Source organism: Bos taurus, chromosome 22 (genome assembly GCF_002263795.3).
Source record: "Bos taurus isolate L1 Dominette 01449 registration number 42190680 breed Hereford chromosome 22, ARS-UCD2.0, whole genome shotgun sequence".
Lineage (NCBI taxonomy): Eukaryota > Metazoa > Chordata > Mammalia > Artiodactyla > Bovidae > Bos > Bos taurus.
The window spans coordinates 22,461,326-22,483,009 of NC_037349.1; the positions used below are offsets into that span (position 1 = coordinate 22,461,326).

General features: G+C 39.5%; 1 protein-coding gene and 2 long non-coding RNA genes across 6 annotated transcripts in view; 2 read left to right on the forward strand and 1 right to left on the reverse strand.

Moving 5' to 3' along the window:
* The window catches only part of LOC132343491 (uncharacterized), a 43,044-nt gene extending 34,916 nt beyond the window's left edge, over positions 1 to 8,128 (forward strand). Inside the window, exon 2 of the long non-coding RNA XR_009492354.1 lies at positions 1,913 to 8,128. This is a non-coding gene — a long non-coding RNA (uncharacterized lncRNA). The remainder of the gene's footprint in view (positions 1 to 1,912) is intronic.
* LOC104975528 (uncharacterized) overlaps positions 1 to 21,684 on the forward strand; it is a 196,520-nt gene that overhangs the window by 64,713 nt on the left and 110,123 nt on the right. The window lies entirely within an intron of this gene.
* LRRN1 (leucine rich repeat neuronal 1) overlaps positions 7,547 to 21,684 on the reverse strand; it is a 43,397-nt gene continuing 29,259 nt past the window's right edge. For 2 of the 4 annotated variants that reach the window (XM_005222668.5, XM_005222669.5), the window contains exon 2: positions 7,547 to 12,607. In XM_005222668.5, coding sequence (XP_005222725.1) covers positions 10,178 to 12,328 — 2,151 coding nt within the window. In that variant the 5' untranslated portion in view covers positions 12,329 to 12,607 and the 3' untranslated portion in view covers positions 7,547 to 10,177. 4 annotated transcript variants of the gene reach the window in all.

Here is a 21,684-nt window from a genome sequence, read left to right on the forward strand (position 1 = left end):
TTCAAACTACTGCACAATTGCACTCATCTTACACGCGAGCAAAGTAATGCTCCAAATTTTCCAAGCCAGGCTTCAGCAGTACATTAACCATGAACTTCCAGATGTTCAAGCAGGATTTAGAAAAAGCAAAGGAAACAGAGATCAAATTGCCAACATCCGTTGGATAATCGAGAAAGCAAGAGAGTTCTGGAAAAACATCTATTTCTGCTTTATTGACTATGCCAAAGCCTTTGACTGTGTGTATTATGACAAACTGTGGAAAATTCTAAAAGAGATGGGAATACCAGACCACCTGACCTGTCTCCTGAGAAATCTGTATGCGGGTCAAGAAGCAACAATTAGAACTGGATATGGAACAACAGACTGGTTCCAAATAGGAAAAGGAGTATGTCAGGCTGTATATTGTCACCCTGCTTATTTAACTTATATGCAGAGTACATCATGAGAAACTCTGGGCTGGAGGAATCACAAGCTGGAATCAAGATTGCCCTGAGAAATATCAATAACCTCAGATATGCAGATGACACCACCCTTACGGCAGAAAGTGAGAAAGAACTAAAGAGCCTCTTGAAAGTGAAAGAGGAAGGTGAAAAAGTTGGCTTAAAGCTCAACATTCAGAAAACTAAGATCATGGCATATGGTCCCAATACTTCATGGCAAATAGATGGGAAAACAATGAGAGACTTTATTTTTGGGGGATCCAAAATTACTGCAGATGGTGACTGCAGGCAAGAAATTAAAAGACACTTGCTCCTTGGAAGAAAAGTTGTGACCAACCTAGACAGCATATTAAAAAGCAGAGACATTACTAACAAAGGCCTGTCTAGTCAAAGCTGGACCTACTTTTCTAGGTCCAACTAGAAGTTCTCTTCACTCCCCAAGGGAAAACCCAAGTGAGAGAGGGGGTTAGGTGTGATCGTAGAAATGTCAGACCACTTTGTCTAGAGAAAATGAGGAAAATGGGAGGGGAAAGGAGACTGACTCACAAAAGATCCATTTAAAAGGCTCTTTTTCAGCAAACTTTGTCCTTTGTCTGCTCCTACCGTGGTTGCATGGTACAGAGTTTTTAGGGAGGTGGATATCTCTCTGCTCTCTGTCCTTAGATAGTTGCCTGTCTACACTGTCCCCATTTTTTGGCATTTCTAAGGTGGCTGCATTGCAAGGCTTTTTTCTCGTTTCTCCTCTAGTGGCATTACTCTCCCCAAAACTCTTTTCCAGCCTTGCTATTGGTAGTTGTGAAACATGAGATACATTGAATATGAATTTCTGTTTGTCTTCAAAGCACAAGGTTTTATGAGAAAAACAAACAAACAAACAAAAAGGGTGGCCGTGCTATTTTGAACCAAGCTTCCAAAACTGCAGAATTAGGAAGGTGTACTCCAGCGAACCAAACAGAATATGTATTCATCTGCATGGGGAGTGTCTGAGGCTCTCAAATTCACTGATAGTTGCTATATGCCCAGACAGTGTATGCTGCTGTGTGGTGTGTTCAGGAAATCCCAACAATCCCGGGTCACCACAAGTGGCTCAGTCCAAGCAGATGTTTTAGGTTGCATGATGCCCACAGACTTGGGTTGAAGTTAAGGCAAAATTTCCCAGTCCTCAATACAGGAAAAAAAAAAAAAAAATAGAAAGAGCAGTCTGTTCCCCAAATCAACCAAATGCACAGCTTGCTCCCTGACGCAGTCCAAAAATCTATTACCAGACAAAAGAAAATCTAACTGGGAAGATGAATCTGTTTCTAGCAAAAACTTGTTATTCACTCCAAAATCAAAATTGTGAATGAATTCATTCATTCAACAAACCACTATTGACTTCTGGATTGCCCAGTGTTTTTCATTGTCTACAAAACTGCTTGTCTCAATTTATATACCTAATGGGAGGCTAACTATAACTTACACTGTCTGTCTAGGGAATGAAGATGATTCCCAATGATTGGAATGAAGATATCTGTAGAATGGTATTTGAAGCTTTCTCCAGAGAGAGACCAATACTTCAGAGACTGAGGTGATGGAAGGTATAAACAGGCTTGGACAGATTTCCCAGTGGGGGAAAAAATACTACTAAATATTATGTCCACTAATATACTTTTTAAGAGCAGAATTAGGAAAAAGAAACTTCCTATCAGTCTCTTCTTGCTGTCATGAATTTCTATTCTCAGGAATTAATCAAATTAAGAATCCCAAGGAAATCTCATATGAATAGATTCTAGATTCAGAAGTATTTTATATTAGGTTACACTGCAGTGTCTCTGATCTGTTTTACTTTGGGGAACAAAGAGTGGTCCAGTGTGTGAGTTTGGAGGTAGATGTCAAGGTACAGCTTCTTCTTTATTGCTATTGCCAGCCCAAGGCCTAGTTTAATACATTAAAAAATCAGATTTTTTTGAAACCAGAAATGTTTGTATTCAGTGGGTAAAGAGCAAGTTGAACAGAGAATTTTTGTGCTTTATAATCGCACATGATCAGTTTCTGTTTTCCAAACATGCTTCCTATTTCCTTGACACCAGGATCACTGAAGGAAACTTGAACTAATTGCAGGCCTCTCTGATGGTAGCAATTAGGGCAATCTCTCATCTGTGTAATGCTTGAGTTTTACCTATCTCCAGCTGAGACTCCATGTTTAGGCCCCAGGGATTGGGAGGTTTATCAGGTTGCTCCTGCAAGCTTCTCTTATCTCCCCAGGAAGGCCCTCCTCCAGGGATTGTGTGGAAAGGCTAAAAGGAATTAAACTGGGGACAAAGCTCCTTCTGGAGCCGGTACCCTCCTGGTATTACTCAGCCTCACCTTCTCATCCTTGCACAAAAACTATTCTACCTCAGTTTCCTGTTGAGTGACTCTGTATTTTCAGTAGCCCTTTCCTCATCACCAGAGTGCCTCCAGAACCCCCAGCTTCTCTGAGAAGCCTTCTTCCAGGCCACAGGACACTCTGTGATCACGGGGCTTTGTTCCCTTCACCCAGGCCGCCTCTCTCTGTTGGCTTGTTGAATGCTCGCCTCATCTTCTAAATCTGAGCTTAGATGGTGAGATTTGATGTCCGAGTTCCTCAGCTGACTAGAGTTCTTTTCCCCTGTGCTTTCATGCAACCATTTGATCCTCTTGGTGGCCGAGCTCATACTGGGTGATGGTGTATGTGGATGTTCATCTTCCTTTGTGACTGTGCCCTGGAGAGCATAGGCACAGGATGCTTATTTTTATGCCTCTAGTCCTTGAGAGAGGTAAAATGCTCCCAAGAGAAGGAATTTTTCAATCACCAGATATCCATAATCACTGGATTACACAGACTTTAACAACAGGCTTTCCATGAGAATTTAATAAATAATATGAGAAGATGCTCATTTTTTTTTGCATGAAGGGAAAAAAAAATATACAAGACCATTTATACCAGGATTCTCAATTCTATATTCATAAAGATGTATATTTTATAATTGTTGTATATATACATATATAAATATACACACAGAAGGGAAAAAAGGATTAGAAGAAAGTATACCAAAATCTCACTTGGTTATTTTGATAAACACTATTTGTTCTTACTATTTTTCTCCAGATACTCTATAATGAATGTATGTTACTGTTATAATCGAAGGGAAAAAAATTACTGTTTAAAAATGAATGGCAAGTAGGACTATCTTAAGATGTCATGGACACATCTAAGCCAGTTAGAATAAAAATTGGTGAAACAGAACATTGTTATGTGTCATATTCTAATGAGAGGAAAAATAATACAGGAGCATACATTTTTAGTTACTGTTCATAGTGGACTTTTTTTATAGTTTCATCGGTAGAACAGGAGGTATTTAAACCAATTTGCTTCTTATAAGATAGAAAGTAATGTATTTTTAAAGTCTATTGAGATCACAAAGATACGGGATTTAGTCTAGAACGCTTCACTTAATGGGTCCCCTGGGAGTTTATCTTCCCTTTCCTCCCACTATGGCCTCCCTTCCCCCACCCCCTGAATGATTTGCAAGAAAGTTAAGATTAGATTACTCAAGCATCTGTGTTCTCTGTGCTCTGAATGATGTGGTGTAGCTTTAAAAGGCAGAGCAGAGAAGTGATTAAACTGTGAGACTAACCTTAACGGCTACAAAAGAAAAAGAATGAGGCAGCGTTTTTCTTCTTACCAGAAGTCTGTGGCGTTAATCCCATGTTTATACACCTTTTGTGGGAAGGTCCTTTCAAGATCCTCACAAGGTCATGAAACCTATCCCTTTTCTTGCTCCTCACTCTCAGGAAGAACCAAATCAATCAAGCAAAGGGGCTGGCCAGCCCAGTCCTCTGGGTGCCTTTTAGCTACAAAAACAGTTCAGTGGTCAGTCATGGGCTTTAGAGTCTCACAGCCAGGGCTGAGATCTTGGCTTCATATCTGACTTCAAATTAAGGCTGATGAACTGAGGCTCAGTTTCTCCATGTGAAAAATAAGGATATCTGCATTTCATAAAAATAACCACTTCATAAAACGGTTAAAGATTACATGAGATAATATGGGTCAAGTGATAAGTACAATATCTGGAGCATAAGTGCTCAGTATATGGCAAAATACGGCATCTACTCCAAGTTCTACGCCTACCCATCGCCCCCTGCCTTTTGTTTGTTTGTTTTTTTCTTCTTCAGCTTCAGTGTCTTCCATCTGATTGTATGGATTTACTATCACGAATAGTCCTTTACTTTTTCCTCTCTCTGGCTTACTGTTATTTCTGTATACCGATCTCAAGTTTGGGTCTTAAATTAGATCCCTGTACTCTGAGGCCTCACTGCTGGGCGTGCCTCCTTTTGCTCCATTTTCCCTTCTGTCTCAAGTGCCAAATTGGCTTTTGGGCTCAGTGTTCTACACTCCTGGTCCAGATTTAGCTTGCACACCATTTTATAATGGAAACACTGCAAATTTTATTTATATAAATCTTGAGTTTAAGTTCTCCTTCTTAGAAGCTGTATGATTTCAGGTAAATTGCTTGCATCTTTGAGGTTGAGTATTCATTTTTCTCCTCTCTAGTGGAGGGACAATGCTACCTGCCCTGTACCCACTCCTTGGGGGAGGAGGGTGAATTAAAAGGATTAAACGTAAATAATCCACATGAAGCTCCTAACAGAGGGCTACATACAGAAAAAAACGTTTTTCCCTCCTTCTTCCTTCATAAGTCACCACTGTACGTTTGATTTTCTTCCCTCCAGGACCATCCTGTCTTGTTTGTATTAGTGAGACATGCTAAGACACAGACTGACGCATTAAAATGCTGCTTAATTCAGGGCAGTCCGCTAATAAGGAATTCATGATCATTTTATCAGGGCCCAGGCTGAAATTTACCTTGTCAGTTTAATCTTATGGGGGAGAGAGAGGAAGGCCAAGGTGCAAAGAGGAGGACTGCATGGTCTGACCCACTCTGTACCGAGAGCTACTTTCATGAAGGGAGTGAAACTGGCTTTGCTTCCTATGAAGTAGTATACAACTGACAAAACTCGAGTATGTCAAGAGGGCTATCACATTTATTAAAAACAAGAAATCAAGACATCCTTTTAATGTCTTTCAGCCTCTGGATACTTTTTTCCCCTGGAAACAGAGAAATCCCTGAATAAAAAGATCTCACCAACTCCATAAACTTGGTGGTTATACGAAACCCATTTTTTTTCCAAGTATGTCAGACACACCTTTCCAGTTATAGGAATTCCACATTTCCCTCTTTAAGCTTCAGAGCTAAAGACTGAGTTTGTTACTAACTTTACATACACCTTCCCTGATTTTCTGCTAAGGAACGGAGGAGCTTGGAATTTCTTCCCCAGAATCTTTAAAATTTTCTGAGCATGTAACAGAGAGATTATAGGAGAATTGAAGGTTAGAATTAAAGTTAAGCCTCATGTGAACATAGTTTTGATGGGTATCTCAGAAATTCCTAGCACAAAGCTTTAGAGGGGAAGAGAGAACTTGAAGATATAAAGTTTGCAGAGTCATCTCCCATGAATTCTCCGGTATGTGCTTTCTCTGCTTTCTTCCACATGCTTGTGACCTCCAGCCTCTCACCTTTGGTAGATGCTCCCCCATCCACCTTAGAAGGGTGCCAGGTGGATGTGGAGGAGCCTGGAAGTGAAGGGCCCCATCCTGGTCACCCACTTACAGAACTGAATGGCATCAGGCAAAAGGAGAAGGGAGCAGCAGAGGAGGAGATGGTTAGATAGCATCACCAGAGCAATGGATATGAATCTGAGCAAACTCCAGGAGATAGTGGAGGACAGAGGAGCTGGCACGAGTTACTGACTGAACAACAGCAAATGGGCCTTGGTTGTCTTTTCTATAAAATTGTGAAGAATAAATACCCAGTTTATCAGGACTATTTTGGAGATTAAATTAAATCCTCAAATTCTCAGGATCTGTAATACAGAATAGTAGCCTGAAGTAGCCTAATGGTGAAATGACTGGGAAATGCTATGTACTTCATATTAGTACCATCAAGTGTCCGAGGAGCTCTACAATACTAAACATCCATTTAGTTCTCTCAACCTGTGCTGGGCAATGCTGAATAAGCAGGTACAAAAATAAAGCACTCCCTTGCTATCTCCTTATTCTTACCATGTACCCTAAGTTCCTGACTTGGAGAACAGAGTGAAGGAGCTGGTATCACTGCAAGGGGGGCAGAGCAGAGATCTTGCCAACACAAGATCAGATCAAGTCCTGCAGGGATTCTAGGTCAAAATCATTCCAGAGCTCTGGATGAATGGTGATTGTCAAAGTCTTTTAAGAAACATTTTCCCTGCAGGTAATCCCTTATGAATAACAATTAAAAAAAAAAAAAAAGTCTATTTGCCAGCAGAGTGAGAGTGACAGAACTTAGGTGAAGAAGGCATTTTTCAGTTGTATTTAGAATGCATCAGAAGTAGTTAAACTCCCCTTTTCAGTGAATAGAAAGTCAGAAAGTATGGTTTTCCTGGCAAAATGTTAGGGATGTGGAAAATTTTTCCCCAGTAATGAAGAAAAGAAAATGCCCTGGAATGTGACTACAGAGATAGAAAGCAAACACCAAGTAAAGGGCTGATCATGGTGTCCTTAGCAAATAAATGAATGAATAAATAGAAAACCACATGAGAGAAGATAATTGATTTTAGTATTGTTTGTTTGTGAAAGAATGAATGTAATACCTTTTGGCCAATCACACAGGCAAATTAGAAAATTTGATAATCAAGCATTGCATTTGTTTTTATATTCATGGCATCAGTTCAATTAGGCAAATTTGGGAATGCCTGTTTTGAGAAACTAATCCAAAAATAACCTTGTAAAATCAAGTTAGAGATACATTTTATGCACTGAGGGTACAGGAAGTGAAAGGGAAAAATATGAAATTACAAAGTGACCTGTAATAGTCACTTCATTGGTAAAGGTGATGTAACTTCCATTACCAGTCAAGACCTAGTTTGATGTCTAATTTCACTGGCTGTCTAATGTATCAAATTAAATTAAGTACAAATGAGAAAATACTTGGTTAGGGTTAAAAAAAGTACTATACCATTTTGCTTTCTCTCGACTGAAAACCAAACCAAGTAGCACGGACAAGGAAAAAGAAGCTCAAATATTTTATTGGAGAAGGAGTTAAAGGGTTTTACCCCCAAACTGACCTGGCAGAAGATAGTTGGCAAAAAACACTTGGATTTCCTGCTGCTTGGTGGTGGTGGTGGTGGTTTGGTCGCTAAGTCGTGTCCGACTCTTGCGATCCCTTGTTACATATCCAGAATAGGGAAGTAGTTTTCTCATTGTTATTGTTGTTGTTGTTTTTTCCATTTATGCCACTAATATTTGAGTGCTGATTATGTGCCAGGTTCAAGTCATTGCTGTATGGGATAAACAATGCCTCCTCCCTGGTCTGAGCCTAATGCTTTGGTATCATTTTCCTTTCACAGTTTGCAGAATTAGCAGAAGACTTTGTTGGATAGTCCATTACTTTTTGTAGATATTTGAAGACAAGAGTCCCCAGCAGGAAACCCTCCCCCACCAAGGCTGCATCCGAAGCATCTCTAGCCCCCGGTGTATCCCACATGTAACTGGCAAATACCCGTGAGGCAGAAGCTTTCCTGACCCTTTCGTTTGCCCTTGCGCTAAAATATGTCCTGAATAAATGGGAACTTGAAGATGCCATTGTGAAGCCATTGTGAAGGCCATTGTGAAGCAAGGGCACCAGAGGTTGTGAGAACTGTAAGAGAAGCTCTGCACCGCAGTCTAGAAGGCTGCTGGTCCCAGAGCAACAGATGGAGGCAGCCTTCTCCATGGATAAAAGTCTGACCAGGGCAAGTTACAATCCTTCCCCGGGCCCCAGTTTTTCTGCCAACAAATGAAGGCTGTGGAAAGAGATGCTCTTATTCGGATGCTCTTTTTCTATGCAGCTCACTTGCTTCAGCATTTGAACCTCTCTTCTACTCAGTAGACACTGTGGGAAGGAAGGTGACAATTTTTTTCTAAGAGACTCACACACACAGAACAGGAATTTTACAAAGAAATCCTTCATCCTTCCTCACCTGCACTTCTTTCTCCTTTTTCCTTGCTTTTGCTCAGCTGGCACCCACTTGCTCTCGATTTCTTTTTACAATCTCATCGTTCCTGGTGTGACAGCATGTCTCTGGGAGCAGGTGCCAGCTGGAACAGTCTTTTGAAAACATTTCTCTGCTGTATCAATCTGCATCTTCAAGTGGGTCCTCTTTCCTCTAACTATACCTTTAAATCGTCCCCCTCCCCTACTTTGTGGATCTGGCCTCCTACCTAAATCTGGCTCCTTCTGTTCTAAATTTCGCACACGTTATTCGGGAAACACATTATTCTGCAAAACTGTTTATATATATTATTTGGATGTAAAAATGCCAATTGTAGAGAAGTTGTTCTCTCTTCTATTAATCACTTACTTTTCTCAGTAGCTATCTCCCCACTGATATGTGGATTATTATGTATCTAGGCATAATGACAGCTGTGAAAGGAATAACATGCAATACATTTTGGAGCTTATGTTTTAGACTGATGGGGAATATGACTACTACTAAAAAAAATCAGATTTTAACAAGACCCTTACAGAGAAGGAATGTGACATAGCCAATGTATCTATGTCTTTTGCTACATTTACCTCTACATGGGATACAGTAATATACCTTCTTTCTTCATATGAACTTTTCCTTCCATTAGGTCTCATCAGTAATATTTAAAATATAGAAATCCTTTTCATTAAAATATTTATTTCTTCCCTTAGAAAAAGAAATCAAAATTTTTTAGGCCTAGTTTTAAAAAGCAACATGCTGTCGGTAATTTATTTTGGTGGTTGTTATTAGGGATGTGAAAAATATCACCACTGCAACTAGCAAGAACTATAAATGATACATTATTGCAAGTGTTCTAAAAAATCAGAACAAAACTAATTTATTATAGTTCTGTCTTCATTATACACCACATGTTGGTGAGTTAAACACAACAAAATTATTGTCTTTTTTTTAAAAGTGTCTACTAAAGATAAAAAGAATAAGGTAACAATTAACATGTAGTTTGTTACATAAAAAATCTGATATACATATTTCTATTGCCTGTTAGCTTGTTCTAAGCCTTTTAACTATTACAAAAAGAAAAGTTGTTGTTCAAAAGCAAACATTCAATTTAGTTGATACAACATTACAGTACAGTCAACTAACATCATTCAACAAAGGTAACAAGTCTAGCCTTAGCTTCTTGAGTTAAAAGTCTATAGACTAGATTGCTACAAAAGTTTCAATGCTGCTTCACAACCTTGTGTTAGCTTTTTGGAGGACACAGTACTGTCTGCTGATGGCTTCAGAAGAAGGGGTCATGCTACTGGTAAAAGCACAGGGGAACCCCAACCTGTTATTAATCATTTTATTGAGCATTGTAGTTAGAACAGCATTACTGAGTTTAGCACAACAACTAAAACAAAATAATAATAATAATAATATAATAATAATAATCATAATAATGATAAGAATAAAAACCAGACACAAACTGGAAGCCTAGAGACGCTGCCAGCTGTGTCAAACCCTTGCGATACGCTATACTAAAAAAATTTGAAATATCCACCCGTCCTCTCCACTCTGCCACAAACTAGCAAAGTCAAAAATACAAAAGTCTTCAACTTGTTACTTTTGCAGAATAAAGCAAAAACGTCTTTGTGCTCCTTACTACCAGAAGCAAAATATCCACTGAGTTACCACATGTAATAGCTTCTGGATGTGTCAACTTGGGTTGGCTTGGTGTCTGCAGTACCATCTTTGTCTTTCTCGCTGTCACCTTCCCAGAGGTTAATGAGCGGTGGGTACAGCTCATTTAGTGGGATGGAAGAGGTTTTTTGCATATACTTTTTCAGTGAATGATGGTAGTTTTTCCTCTTAAATCTTTTGGCAATATACACAGCAATGGACGCAAGGCTAATGACGGCAAACATGGACCCCATTACTGCAGCAAGGGCTGTACTGGTTTCTTGATCCGAAATGTCCAGCGCAAAGGCAGCATTTTTGGTTGTGACATTAACACATGACTTTTGAGTCTGCTGATGAATATTGGACACTGTGAGACACACTTCATAATCTGTGGAAGGCTGCAGATGTGTTAGGTTGTATTCGTGAACATCTACCGGGACCCTGGCAGTGTATGTTATGTGGGGGTTGTCAATCTTCATGGTGGCAGATGACCATTTTAAGTTTGATGTCATGACATTGGAATTGACTTTCCAGGACACTAAAATGGAATGAGATTCTGTCTGCTTGACATATATTTTCAGCACCTGGGCACCATCCAGAAGGGTTCCATTAACCTTAATCATCACCACTCGAGTGTCTGCCCCTTCCACATTCTGGGCAACACAAGTGTATCTTCCTGAGTCTTCAATCTGTATTTTAGATATTTCCAATGTACCTTCACTACTTAGCTTGTATTTCTCTGAAAGGGTTTCCACAGTTATCTTATTCCCGAGGGGCGTGACCCAGTATATTTCAGGTTCCGGCTCAGCCATGGCCCGACAGTCTAGGAAAACCGTTGTGCCGATATCCATGTTTAAATGATTTGGAAATGTGTCATGAGATATCATTGGGAGGCACTGCTCACTGGAATCCTGGATTAAAACTTCCTTTACCTGTTGCCCTCTGTATTCAGGTGGCATGGCACAGAACATAGACAAGGGCTCCATGAAGCGTATGTTTGTCTTATTGGAGTTAATCCAGTGGATGACACAGTCACACCTCAGGGGATTGCTGTGGATACTGATCTCACGCAGATTAGGAAGGGATTCTACTGTCTTTTGATAAACGGCATTCAGAGCATTGTTGTTCAACATCAAGCTTTCTAGGGCAGGAACACTTCGAAAAGCCAAGCGGTGGATGTAAGATAATTTGGGGTTATTGGTGGCTTCTAACTTTGTGAGTTCAGGCAAGTTATCCAGGGCATAGCGATCCACAGAAACGAGCTCCCCCATATTGTTGATCCCCAGTTCTTTTAACCGAAGCATATTTTTGAAGTCCCCTTCCTGGATTTTGTGGATGGGGTTTTTGTTGAGGTCTAAGAATTTCAAGTTAGGAACTTTTTGCAGGGCAAGTTGAGGGACTTTGACTAGTTTGTTATCATAAAATGACAGACTCTCGAGGCTATCCAAGCCCACCAAGGCATTTCCAGGAATATCAGTGAGATACATTCCAGCCAAAACTAAGCTTCTCAAATTTGAGAGAGGTTTGAAGTTCATATCCAGAATTCCAATCACGGGGTTTTCCCCAATCATGAGAATTTCCAAGTTGGGTGTGGAATCAAACCAGCGGCTATCGATCACTTTCAATTTGTTGGAATTCAGGTGGAGCCTTAAAAGATTTTTTAAGCCTGAAAAAGCATTGGCAGAAATAGTGCTAATCTGGTTATGGTTGATGTAGAGTTCTTGAAGGTTGCTGAGGTCTTGTAGACAATAATCATTCATTTCCGTAATCTGATTTTCCTCCAGATGTAGAGTGGTGAGCTGGGTCAGGTTTGCTAGCCCTACCTCCTTAATATTTGTAAAGTTGTTTTGGGAGAAATCTAGCTCCGTCAGGTTGAAAAGCTGCTGTAGCTCATCCACAGTCTTGGCGATGTTATTGCTCTGTAAGAGAAGCACTTGAGTGTCACTGGAAAGGTTGCTGGGAATCCTTGTTAAGCGGAGATCATTGCAGTCAACAGTGGTGGCTTCTCTGTACGTTGACTGAGGGGTAAACCAGGGCCTAATTTCACATACACAAAGTTGTGGACACTCACTACTTTGTAGGGAAGACCCAGTTAATGAAGTCATGAGCAGGCTCAGCACCATCTGGTAAGCTGCTAAGACAAAGCTCATTCTAGCCATGCTGGCTTGCCAAGCAAGTTGAACTCCTGACAATTGTTAAGTTTTAACAAAACACGAGCACTATATAGTGGTATGAAAGACAGCAAGCAAAAAATGTAAACATTTAAGCAAAGTCTCTGTTGAAAACTGTAGAATTCCAGAGTCTGAAGGGATGATTTCCTGGAGTTTCAAAAGGCAGGAAGCAATCTGGAGTCTCTTTACCTGTATCTCTCAATTCCAGGCATGTGCACAGCTCTATGGCATAAGTTATTTCAGCCAAATCAAAGTCTGGAGATGTGCCTGAAAATCAGATTAGGACAAATGTTATGTTTACTCCATGTACGTTCTACATTATAGCTTTTCTTTGTCTACTAAAAAGACAATCATTTATAAATCTAATAACGTTCAAAATAATTAAACAAGCTTTTAGTTTGTAGAATACTTTTAATATATTATTACACTTACTAAACTAGTTTTAGTGTTCCTTCACTTTTACAATTAAGTTAGGACTTCTTGTATTATTGAGTGAAATCATTAAACACACAGGTACACACATACACACACACTTAATAAAAACACTTGGAAAAGCCCACAGATGTCATTTCTTTCAAGAGGAAGGTGACTGTAGAAACTACATATATTTATGGTTCAAAAAAAAAAATTAAAAGGTCATTCTCTTTGTATTTTAATTGTATTCTTCATTTGTTTTCACGAATTCTTTCTTTTCCAAATGGTAGACATATTCAGCCACAGCTGATCTAGCTCAATTATTTTTATGCAAAAATTTAATTTAACAGAACTACAAAAGAAAAATATCAGTTTTTCTTGTATTCTCATAGACACATCTGATTTTGACTGAATGAAATTGTAAAAGGACTCCAGTCCACCACACTACTGGTCTTCATTAAAAATACAAATACACTTGTACATGTATATATATATATATATATAATTTCACATGCATGATTTCATCTGTCTCATAGGAAATGACATGGTCACTTAATAGCTATACACGGGTATGTTATTCAACCTTATTTAACATGTTAAATAACAAGGGCATGTTATTTAACCTCTTAAAGCCTCAGCTTCTTCAACCATAAAGCAGGATTGGTCATAAAAGTATCTCTCTCATAGGATTATTGAGAGAACTAAAAGAATCTATGTTACACTGTTGGTGGGAATGCAAACTAGTACAGCCACTATGGAGAACAGTGTGGAGATTCCTTAAAAAACTGGAAATAGAACTGCCTTATGATCCAGCAATCCCACTGCTGGGCATACACACTGAGGAAACCAGAAGGGAAAGAGACACGTGTACCCCAATGTTCATTGCAGCACTGTTTGTAATAGCCAAGACGTGGAAGCAACCTAGATGTCCATCAGCAGATGAATGGATAAGAAAGCTGTGGTACATATACACAATGGAGTATTACTCAGCCATTAAAAAGAATACATTTGAATCAGTTCTAATGAGGTGGATGAAACTGGAGCCTATTATACAGAGTGAAGTAAGCCAGAAGGAAAAACATAAATACAGTATACTAACGCATATATATGGAATTTAGAAAGATGGTAACAATAACCCGGTGTACGAGACAGCAAAAGAGACACTGATGTATAGAACAGTCTTATGGACTCTGTGGGAGAGGGAGAGGGTGGGAAGATGTGGGAGAATGGCAGTGAAACATGTAAAATATCATGTAGGAAACGAGTTGCCAGTCCAGGTTCGATGCATGATGCTGGATGCTTGGGGCTGGTGCACTGGGACGGCCCAGAGGGATGGTATGGGGAGGGAGGAGGGAGGAGGGTTCGGGATGGGGAACACATGTATACCTGTGGCGGATTCATTTTGATATTTGGCAAAACTAATACAATTATGTAAAGTTTAAAAATAAAATAAAATTGGAAGAATAAAAAAAAAAAAAAAAAAAAGAATCTATGTAAAGCTCTTAGTGTAGTGCCTGGCAGATATTAAATGCTTATAAAAGTTAATTATATTTGTTATCTTATTATAGCTCTCATCTATTTAATTTTAGCTATGCAGTGGTTCAGAGAAGGCAATGGCACCCCACTCCAGTACTTTTGCCTGGAAAATCCCATGGACAGAGGAGCCTGGTAGGCTGCAGTCCATGGAGTCGCTAGAGTCGGACACAACTGAACGACTTGACTTTCACTTTTCACTTCGATGCATTGGAGAAGGAAATGGCAGCCTACTCCAATGTTCTTGCCTGGAGAATCCCAGGGACGGGGGAGCCTGATGGGCTGCCGTCTATGGGGTCGCACAGAGTCGGACATGACTGAAGCGACTTAGCAGCAGCAGCAGTAGCAGCATACAGTGGTTATTGGAGGATAAATAAAAGAAGGAAAGCTGGAGATATTTGATTTTATTTAGCCATGTATCATCTATTGATTTTGATAAGGTCTTCTGGAGTCAAATATGTATTGCTCACCTGCTTGTAAAGATCATACAGTAGCTAATCCGCTGGTTTTTTAGATTACATCACGCGTAAAAGTCATTATGGATTCAGTGTCTGTCCTGCTCTCCCAAGACCAGTCCAGTCATTTGCTAAGATATTAAAAGTAGAGATATATATTTTCTTACACTTGCTATAATGCAATTCAGCTTTGAGTACTGAAGGTACTTCAGTGACTAGTGTTTTCTTTATCTTCAGAAGATTACTGTAAGGATTCAATAAAGAAGAGCATATAACATGTTTGAAGCCTAGTGTTCAATACACAGCAAGCTCTCAATTCATATTAGCTACTATTACTACCCTCATTCTTTACAAAACACAGTTATCCTTGTGAGGGACCAAGAAGCATAATGCTACAAATAGTCCTGCACTTCTCTATTTGTTATATATATATATATATATTTATGTAGAAAGAATGAAAAATTGTACATTTTTCAGGTTGTTTTATAAAATACACAAACCAAGTTCCTGGTCTAACAAGATTGAATTTTAAAAAACCATCCAGTACAGATCTGGCAAATCAGAAGCCGGAGAAGGGAGGCCACGTGCTGTGTAATGCTGCTGCTAAGTCACTTCAGTCGTGTCTGACTCTGTGCGACCCCATAGACGGCAGCCCACCAGGCTCCCCCGTCCCTGGGATTCTCCAGGCAAGAACACTGGAGTAGGTTGCCATTTCCTTCTCCAATGCATGGAAGTGAAAAGTGAAAGGGAAGCCGCTCAGTTGTGTCCAACTCCTAGCGACTCCATGGATTGAAGCCTACCAGGCTCCTCCATCCATGGGATTTTCCAGGCAAGAGTACTGGAGTGGGTTGCCATGTGTAATGCTAGATGCTTACTATCCTCAGTGGGGTGAAATATACTGATATCCTCCTCCTCTGGATGTGGATACTTGACCACATATCATGGATCTGCAAAACTTTTCAATGTTTAACACTACCTGATTGTGACTTTTATCAAGAAATTCCATAAAATAAAAGCATACCTCAGAGAATAGCATTTTCCAAACATCATTAACTCCATGAGTTTATTCTACTCTTGTTTCCATTTATAGTAATCTTAAAATAGGGACAGTGGTCACAATATATGTTCTGTTAAGAACACTTTTGCCACAGGTTTTTCCTTAATTTTAATTCATAATAGAAAAACCAGGAGTATAAATATACCTTTAATACCTCTGAAATGGAATTTCAACTAATTTAAAAATTCTGACTGAACTGAAGAAAACATGGCAGAAAGTAAAACATATATTTAAGTTGTGTGAAACTCCCAAAACAGTCTGTTACCATTGAAGAGTATCTTTTATGGGGCTATCCTTTGAATATTGTCATGTGGAATCCCTCCATTTTAGTTTATATGATGAGGTTATTATATTGAAATATTCAAAATTCTCCTTGACACATACACAAACCTCTTTAAACAAATACACCACACAAGCTCAGAATGTCAGCTATCATATCAAACATAGAGGGAAGATATATTCTCTCAAACTAGCATTCAGCTCCTTTGGGAACTGAGAATAAAACTTCCTTAATACAAAAGGAAGTGTTTAAGATGTTTCTATTTGTATACCATTGTAAATTCTCTTTATTTTATTCTCCCAGACTTATTTTTGAACATTATACATAGAACAAAGCTTCACAGAGTCCCTATACCATTTTAAAACATAGGTTATGTCTCAGGAGCCATTCATTAACAGTGTTTAAAAGTAAAGCCATTATTGCAACAAGAGAAGAAAACTACAGACCAATATCTGATGAATATTGATCCAAAAATAAGAGAAATAAAAGAAGATGAAAATAAATTCCATGTTCATAGACTGGAAGACTTACTACTGTTAAGATACTATCTACTCCAAATGATCTATAGATTCAATGCAATCCCTATCAAAATCCCAATGACAATATTTAAAGATAATTAAAGAAAAAAATCTTAAAATTTACATGGAATCTCAAGGAACCCTGACTAGCCAAAACAATCCTGAAAACAAAGAACAAAGATGGAGGCATCACACTTCCTGATTTTAAAACATACTACAAAGTAATAATGACCAAAGATAGACATACAAACCAATGGAACAAAAAGCCAAGAAATAAGCTCTTCCATATATTATCAGATCTTTGACAAGAGTGCCAAGACTATACAATGAGGAAAGGATAGTCTGTTCAACAAATGGTGTGGGTATCCAGATGCAAAAGAATGACGTTGGGCCCCAAGAGGATAGCCACTGTCAAAAGAACAGAAAAGAACAAACTTTTGATGAGGATGTGAAGAAATTAAAACTCTTGTGCACTACGGGTTGGAATGTAAAATGGTGTAGCCATTATGGAAAACAGTATGGAAGGCTCCTCAAAAAATTAGAAATAGAATAACAATATGATCCAGCAACCCAAATTCTGGGTATTTATCCCAAAGAATTCAAAGCATGATCTCAAACAGGTATGTGCACACCAATGTAAACTGCAGTGTCATTTATAATGGCAAGAAGTGGAAGCAACCCAGATGTCCACTGATGGATGAATGGAAAAAGAAAATATGGCATATACATACAGTGGGATCTTATACAGCTTTAGAAAAGCTTTAAAAAAGAAGGAAATCCTGTCACATCTACAATATGGATGGCCCCCGGGGACATTTACACTAGATGAAATGTCAGTCACAAAAGACAAACACTGTAAGATTCCACTCATATGAATTATTTAAATAATCACAATCACAGAATCAGAAAGTAGAGAGGTGGTTGCTAAGGACTGTAGGGAGGGGAAAGAGATAGATTTTGAAAAAATTTTAAACTTCATCTTGGAAAACTGATAAGGGTATCAGTTTTCTAAGATGAAGAAGTTTTGAGAGCTCTGTACAACAGTGTGACTATACACTTAAAAAATGGAAGATGGTAAGTTTAAGTGAAGGACAGGGAAGCCTGCATACTGCAGTCAGTGGGGTTGCAAAGAGTTGGACATGACTTAGCCACTGAACACCAACAACATTTAACGTTAGGGCTTTTTTACTATAATAAAGTAAGTGAATCACAATACAGGCCAACTTTTATCACCCACACACAAATTAAGATCTTAAATTCTGCAACAAATAACAAATGGCTAGCACAGATTATTTTAAAAAGTAAAATTGATTTGTTCTAGGGCTGATTGGACCAAAGTTGGTCAAATGTGAGAAGACTGTGTCTTCCATAAACAAGTGTGGCTGTTTAAAGGAACGGTCCCTTAAATAATAGCAAACCATAGCTTTAAAGGCCCAGAATTGGCCAGTGATGCCTTTCAAAGAGTCCATGAGCAATTATATAATTAAATTTGATGCTTCTTTTATGTATGTTTGGAACACTCTGCTCTGCATATAAAATTTCAAAGGAAATGGGCTGCATGGTCATCACCATCAGTGAAACTGGCACTGATTCCCATTCCCCCATTGAATCATGCAGATGGATGTTAGTTTGATAGGAATTTGGGCTAGAATCTTTATGCATTAAGTTCTTAGGGAGTTGGGCAAAAGAAATAAGCAAGTCACAGTCACATGATGGTTGTGCAAATTGTAGTTACACTAAACCCAGATAGCTCTCAAATTACAGAAAGGATTCTGTCCTGGGGGAATCAGGTGATCTGGATTCAGAATCAGACTTCTTCACTTACTTACTAGAAGTGTTACCTTATACAAACTACATACATTCTTTGTGTCTCAGTTTCCATGGCTTAAAGTAAGACTAATTATACATACTTCATATGTGGAAACTAAATAAAATAATCTATGTGAAAGTATTCAGCCCAGAATCTGGGAAAGAGTCCAGCACAGACTGAGACCGCAAATCCTTATTTGGATCTCTGGAACCTCATCAAATTTGCCCGTTAAATTTCATTCTCACTCTGCAGTGAGATTGGGAGGTAATGAATAAGCAAATCTCTTTAAGACTCTTGGGTATGACAGGTATTTAGAAAAAGAGTTATTTTTTTCTAATTATTTCAAAAATTATTATTGCTTACCATTTCCATTATATTTTTACCCAGTATTATTGAAATTAATGTTAGAAACCCAGAGAGCAAATATTGCACTGGGGCTAAATTAAAACTTGTTGCAGGCAAGCAAATTGTGAAACACAAACCTCTCACCTGGAAAATAACATCATCTCATAGACACTATTAGTTACATCAATGAAGAACTAAAACTTTGACCTCCTAAAAGCTGAAGAAAATGCCTTCAGCAGACGTATGCTTTTATGCAAAGTTTCTTTGGTGGCCAAATTCACACCATGTACATAATGTTCAGAAAAATAGGGCATAGATCCAGGGCTAACACAGAATTCAGGTTTGATTGTCTTCTTTTGGGAATGGCTTGAATAATGGAGAGAAGGGATTTTTATTCAAGTAAGCTTTCCTTCTGGTTAGAAAGAAAAATTGTGTCCATACACATTCTCTCTGTATCCACTCTCCTGTTATGGGGGCCGAAGTGGGGGTGGTAAGGTAGAGCAAACCTCACTCTATGGATTGACCTCCCATAGGGAACTCCCCTATGTCTGAAGGCCACCTTGACTTCTGCTCCAGGTACAAGTGCCTGATGATTTAGATTCACAAAGTCTTTAAGCTTTTGAAACAGGAATTTAGCATAGAGTTAACAGTGAAGTTTCTGGAGAAGCAGACCTGGTGTCAAATTCAGCTCTGTAACCTTGAGCAAGTTATTGAAGTTTTCTAAGTCTGGTTCCTTTTTTCAGAAACTGGCTACCATAAAACCTTCTTTGGTAAGAGAATTAGGATGAGATGTTAAATAGGGAGTTTTGGTAGAGGACCTGGCACATGGCAAGGGCTCAACAGGTGTTAGCCATCACTACTTACAGGTTTGGTGTCTCATATTGAATTAGAGTCTCTTAATGGGCATTGAGGATGAAAGGGTGGTGGAAATCAGTCGAGTGCCATTTTGGTAGCAGCAACTGCAAGTTCTGAAAAGGACTTGGCCAGAGGCCTTCTAACAAGGCAGATGGCTACAGCAGGTAGAACCAGAGAGAGAGAGACGAGAGAGATTGCAAGGCTTTCTTTATGAAGGGTATATTTTATTTCCCTTCAGAAAGAAAGAAGGTCTTGCTAATGCATTCTGAACTCTGAATCTGCAAGAACTGTTTTTAAAGGCATTCGTTTCTTGCACTTTCTTCTGGCCCTTGACCCTTTCTGACTTTTAGATTTCCTTCTCCAACCATTTCCCAAAATTATGCTCCTTGTTCGCACATTATCCAAAGTGAAGCACCCTGTGTTAGTGACCACAGATGGAGGGTGCGTACAGGAGAGAGAGCTATAATCGTCTCCATAACGCATTACGGCAACAATAAAGTGTATCCCCTTGCAAGGATGTAATGGAGCTCGCAGAGGCTCTTTTGCATAAGGAACTGTTCCTGAGAACCCACATTATTCATCAGCAAAGAGTGCAGCAGTGTGCGTGTGAATGGGCTGAGCAACAGAATGAGGACACCAGGGAAACGATTCTTCATTTTGGCTTCACCACAAACTTTTCAGGTGACCTTGACCAAGTCCAGTACTCTGAGTCCTATTTTATTTATCTCACAGTAAGTGGATCAAGAGGAAAGACAGTCACAGCTTCTGAGACCAACACAATCCTCAGGAAGTCATCTCATCAGCCCATTCTCCAGTGTCATGAAAACTACACTTCCTGCCATTTCAGGGAGGTAACCCTTCTTCCTGCCCTTCCTTCTTTCCTTTGTTTCTCTTTTTTGGTTATTAAATTGTTAAACAGGCATGGTGTTTGATGATTATGCCAAGGATCTCAAACTGCAGTGCCTGCAGGGATCAGGTGGGTAAAGTCAGTTGAGTAGAACACAGAAGGAAATAATGGCCATGTAAAAAGCTGGAGAGTGCATGCACTCCAAAAGGCATCCACAGATATTTATATCTGAACAAACTAGAACAAAACAAAACTATGTGCTTTATGAGGCCTTTAATGGCATGTGGCCAGTTTTAAATCTCTGAGCTATTTAAATATCACCATAGGTAACAATATCACCAATAATGCTGAGCTAATGGGAGTACCTGATAATTAGATGTCAGTTTTCAAATATTATCGGCAAATACTTGCCACGTGAAAACCTATAATTAGAAGCTCAGCGTATTAAGGTGTGGGTGTGACTCTGCTCTGAAGAAAACTTCTTTTGTTGTTGCTCAGTTGCTCAGTTATGTCCACTCTTTGCAACCCCATGGACTGCAGCATGCCAAGCTTCCCTATCCTTCACCATCTTCCGGAGTTTGCTCAAATTCATGTCCATTGACCAGTGATGCTATCTAACCATCTCATCCTCTGCCACCCTCTTCTCTGCCTTCAGTCTTTCCCAGCATCAGGGTCTTTTCTAATGAGTCAGCTCTTCACATCAGCTGGCCAAAGTATTGGAGTTTCAACATCAGCATCAGTCCTTCCAGTGAATATTAAGGGTTGAGTTCCTTTAGGATTGACTGGTTTGATCTCCTTGCAGTCCAAAGGACTCTCAAGACTCTTCTTCAACACTTTAGTGCTTTTTAAAAGAGCATTCAGTTCAGTTCAGTTCAGTCATTCAGTCGTGTCTGACTCTTTGCGACCCCATGAACCGCAGCACCAGAGAAGGCAATGGCACCCCACTCCAGTACTCTTGCCTGGAAAATCCCATGGGCGGAGGAGCCTGGTAGGCTCCAGTCCATGGGGTCGCGAAGAGTCGGACACGACTGAGCAACTTCACTTTCACTTTTCACTTTCATGCATTGGAGAAGGAAATGGCAACCCACTCCAGTGTTCTTGCCTGGAGAATCCCAGGGACGGGGGAGCCTGGTGGGCTGCCGTCTATGGGGTCTCACAGAGTCGGACACACTGAAGCGACTTAGCACAGCAGCAGCAGAACCGCAGCATACCAGGCCTCCCTGTCCATCA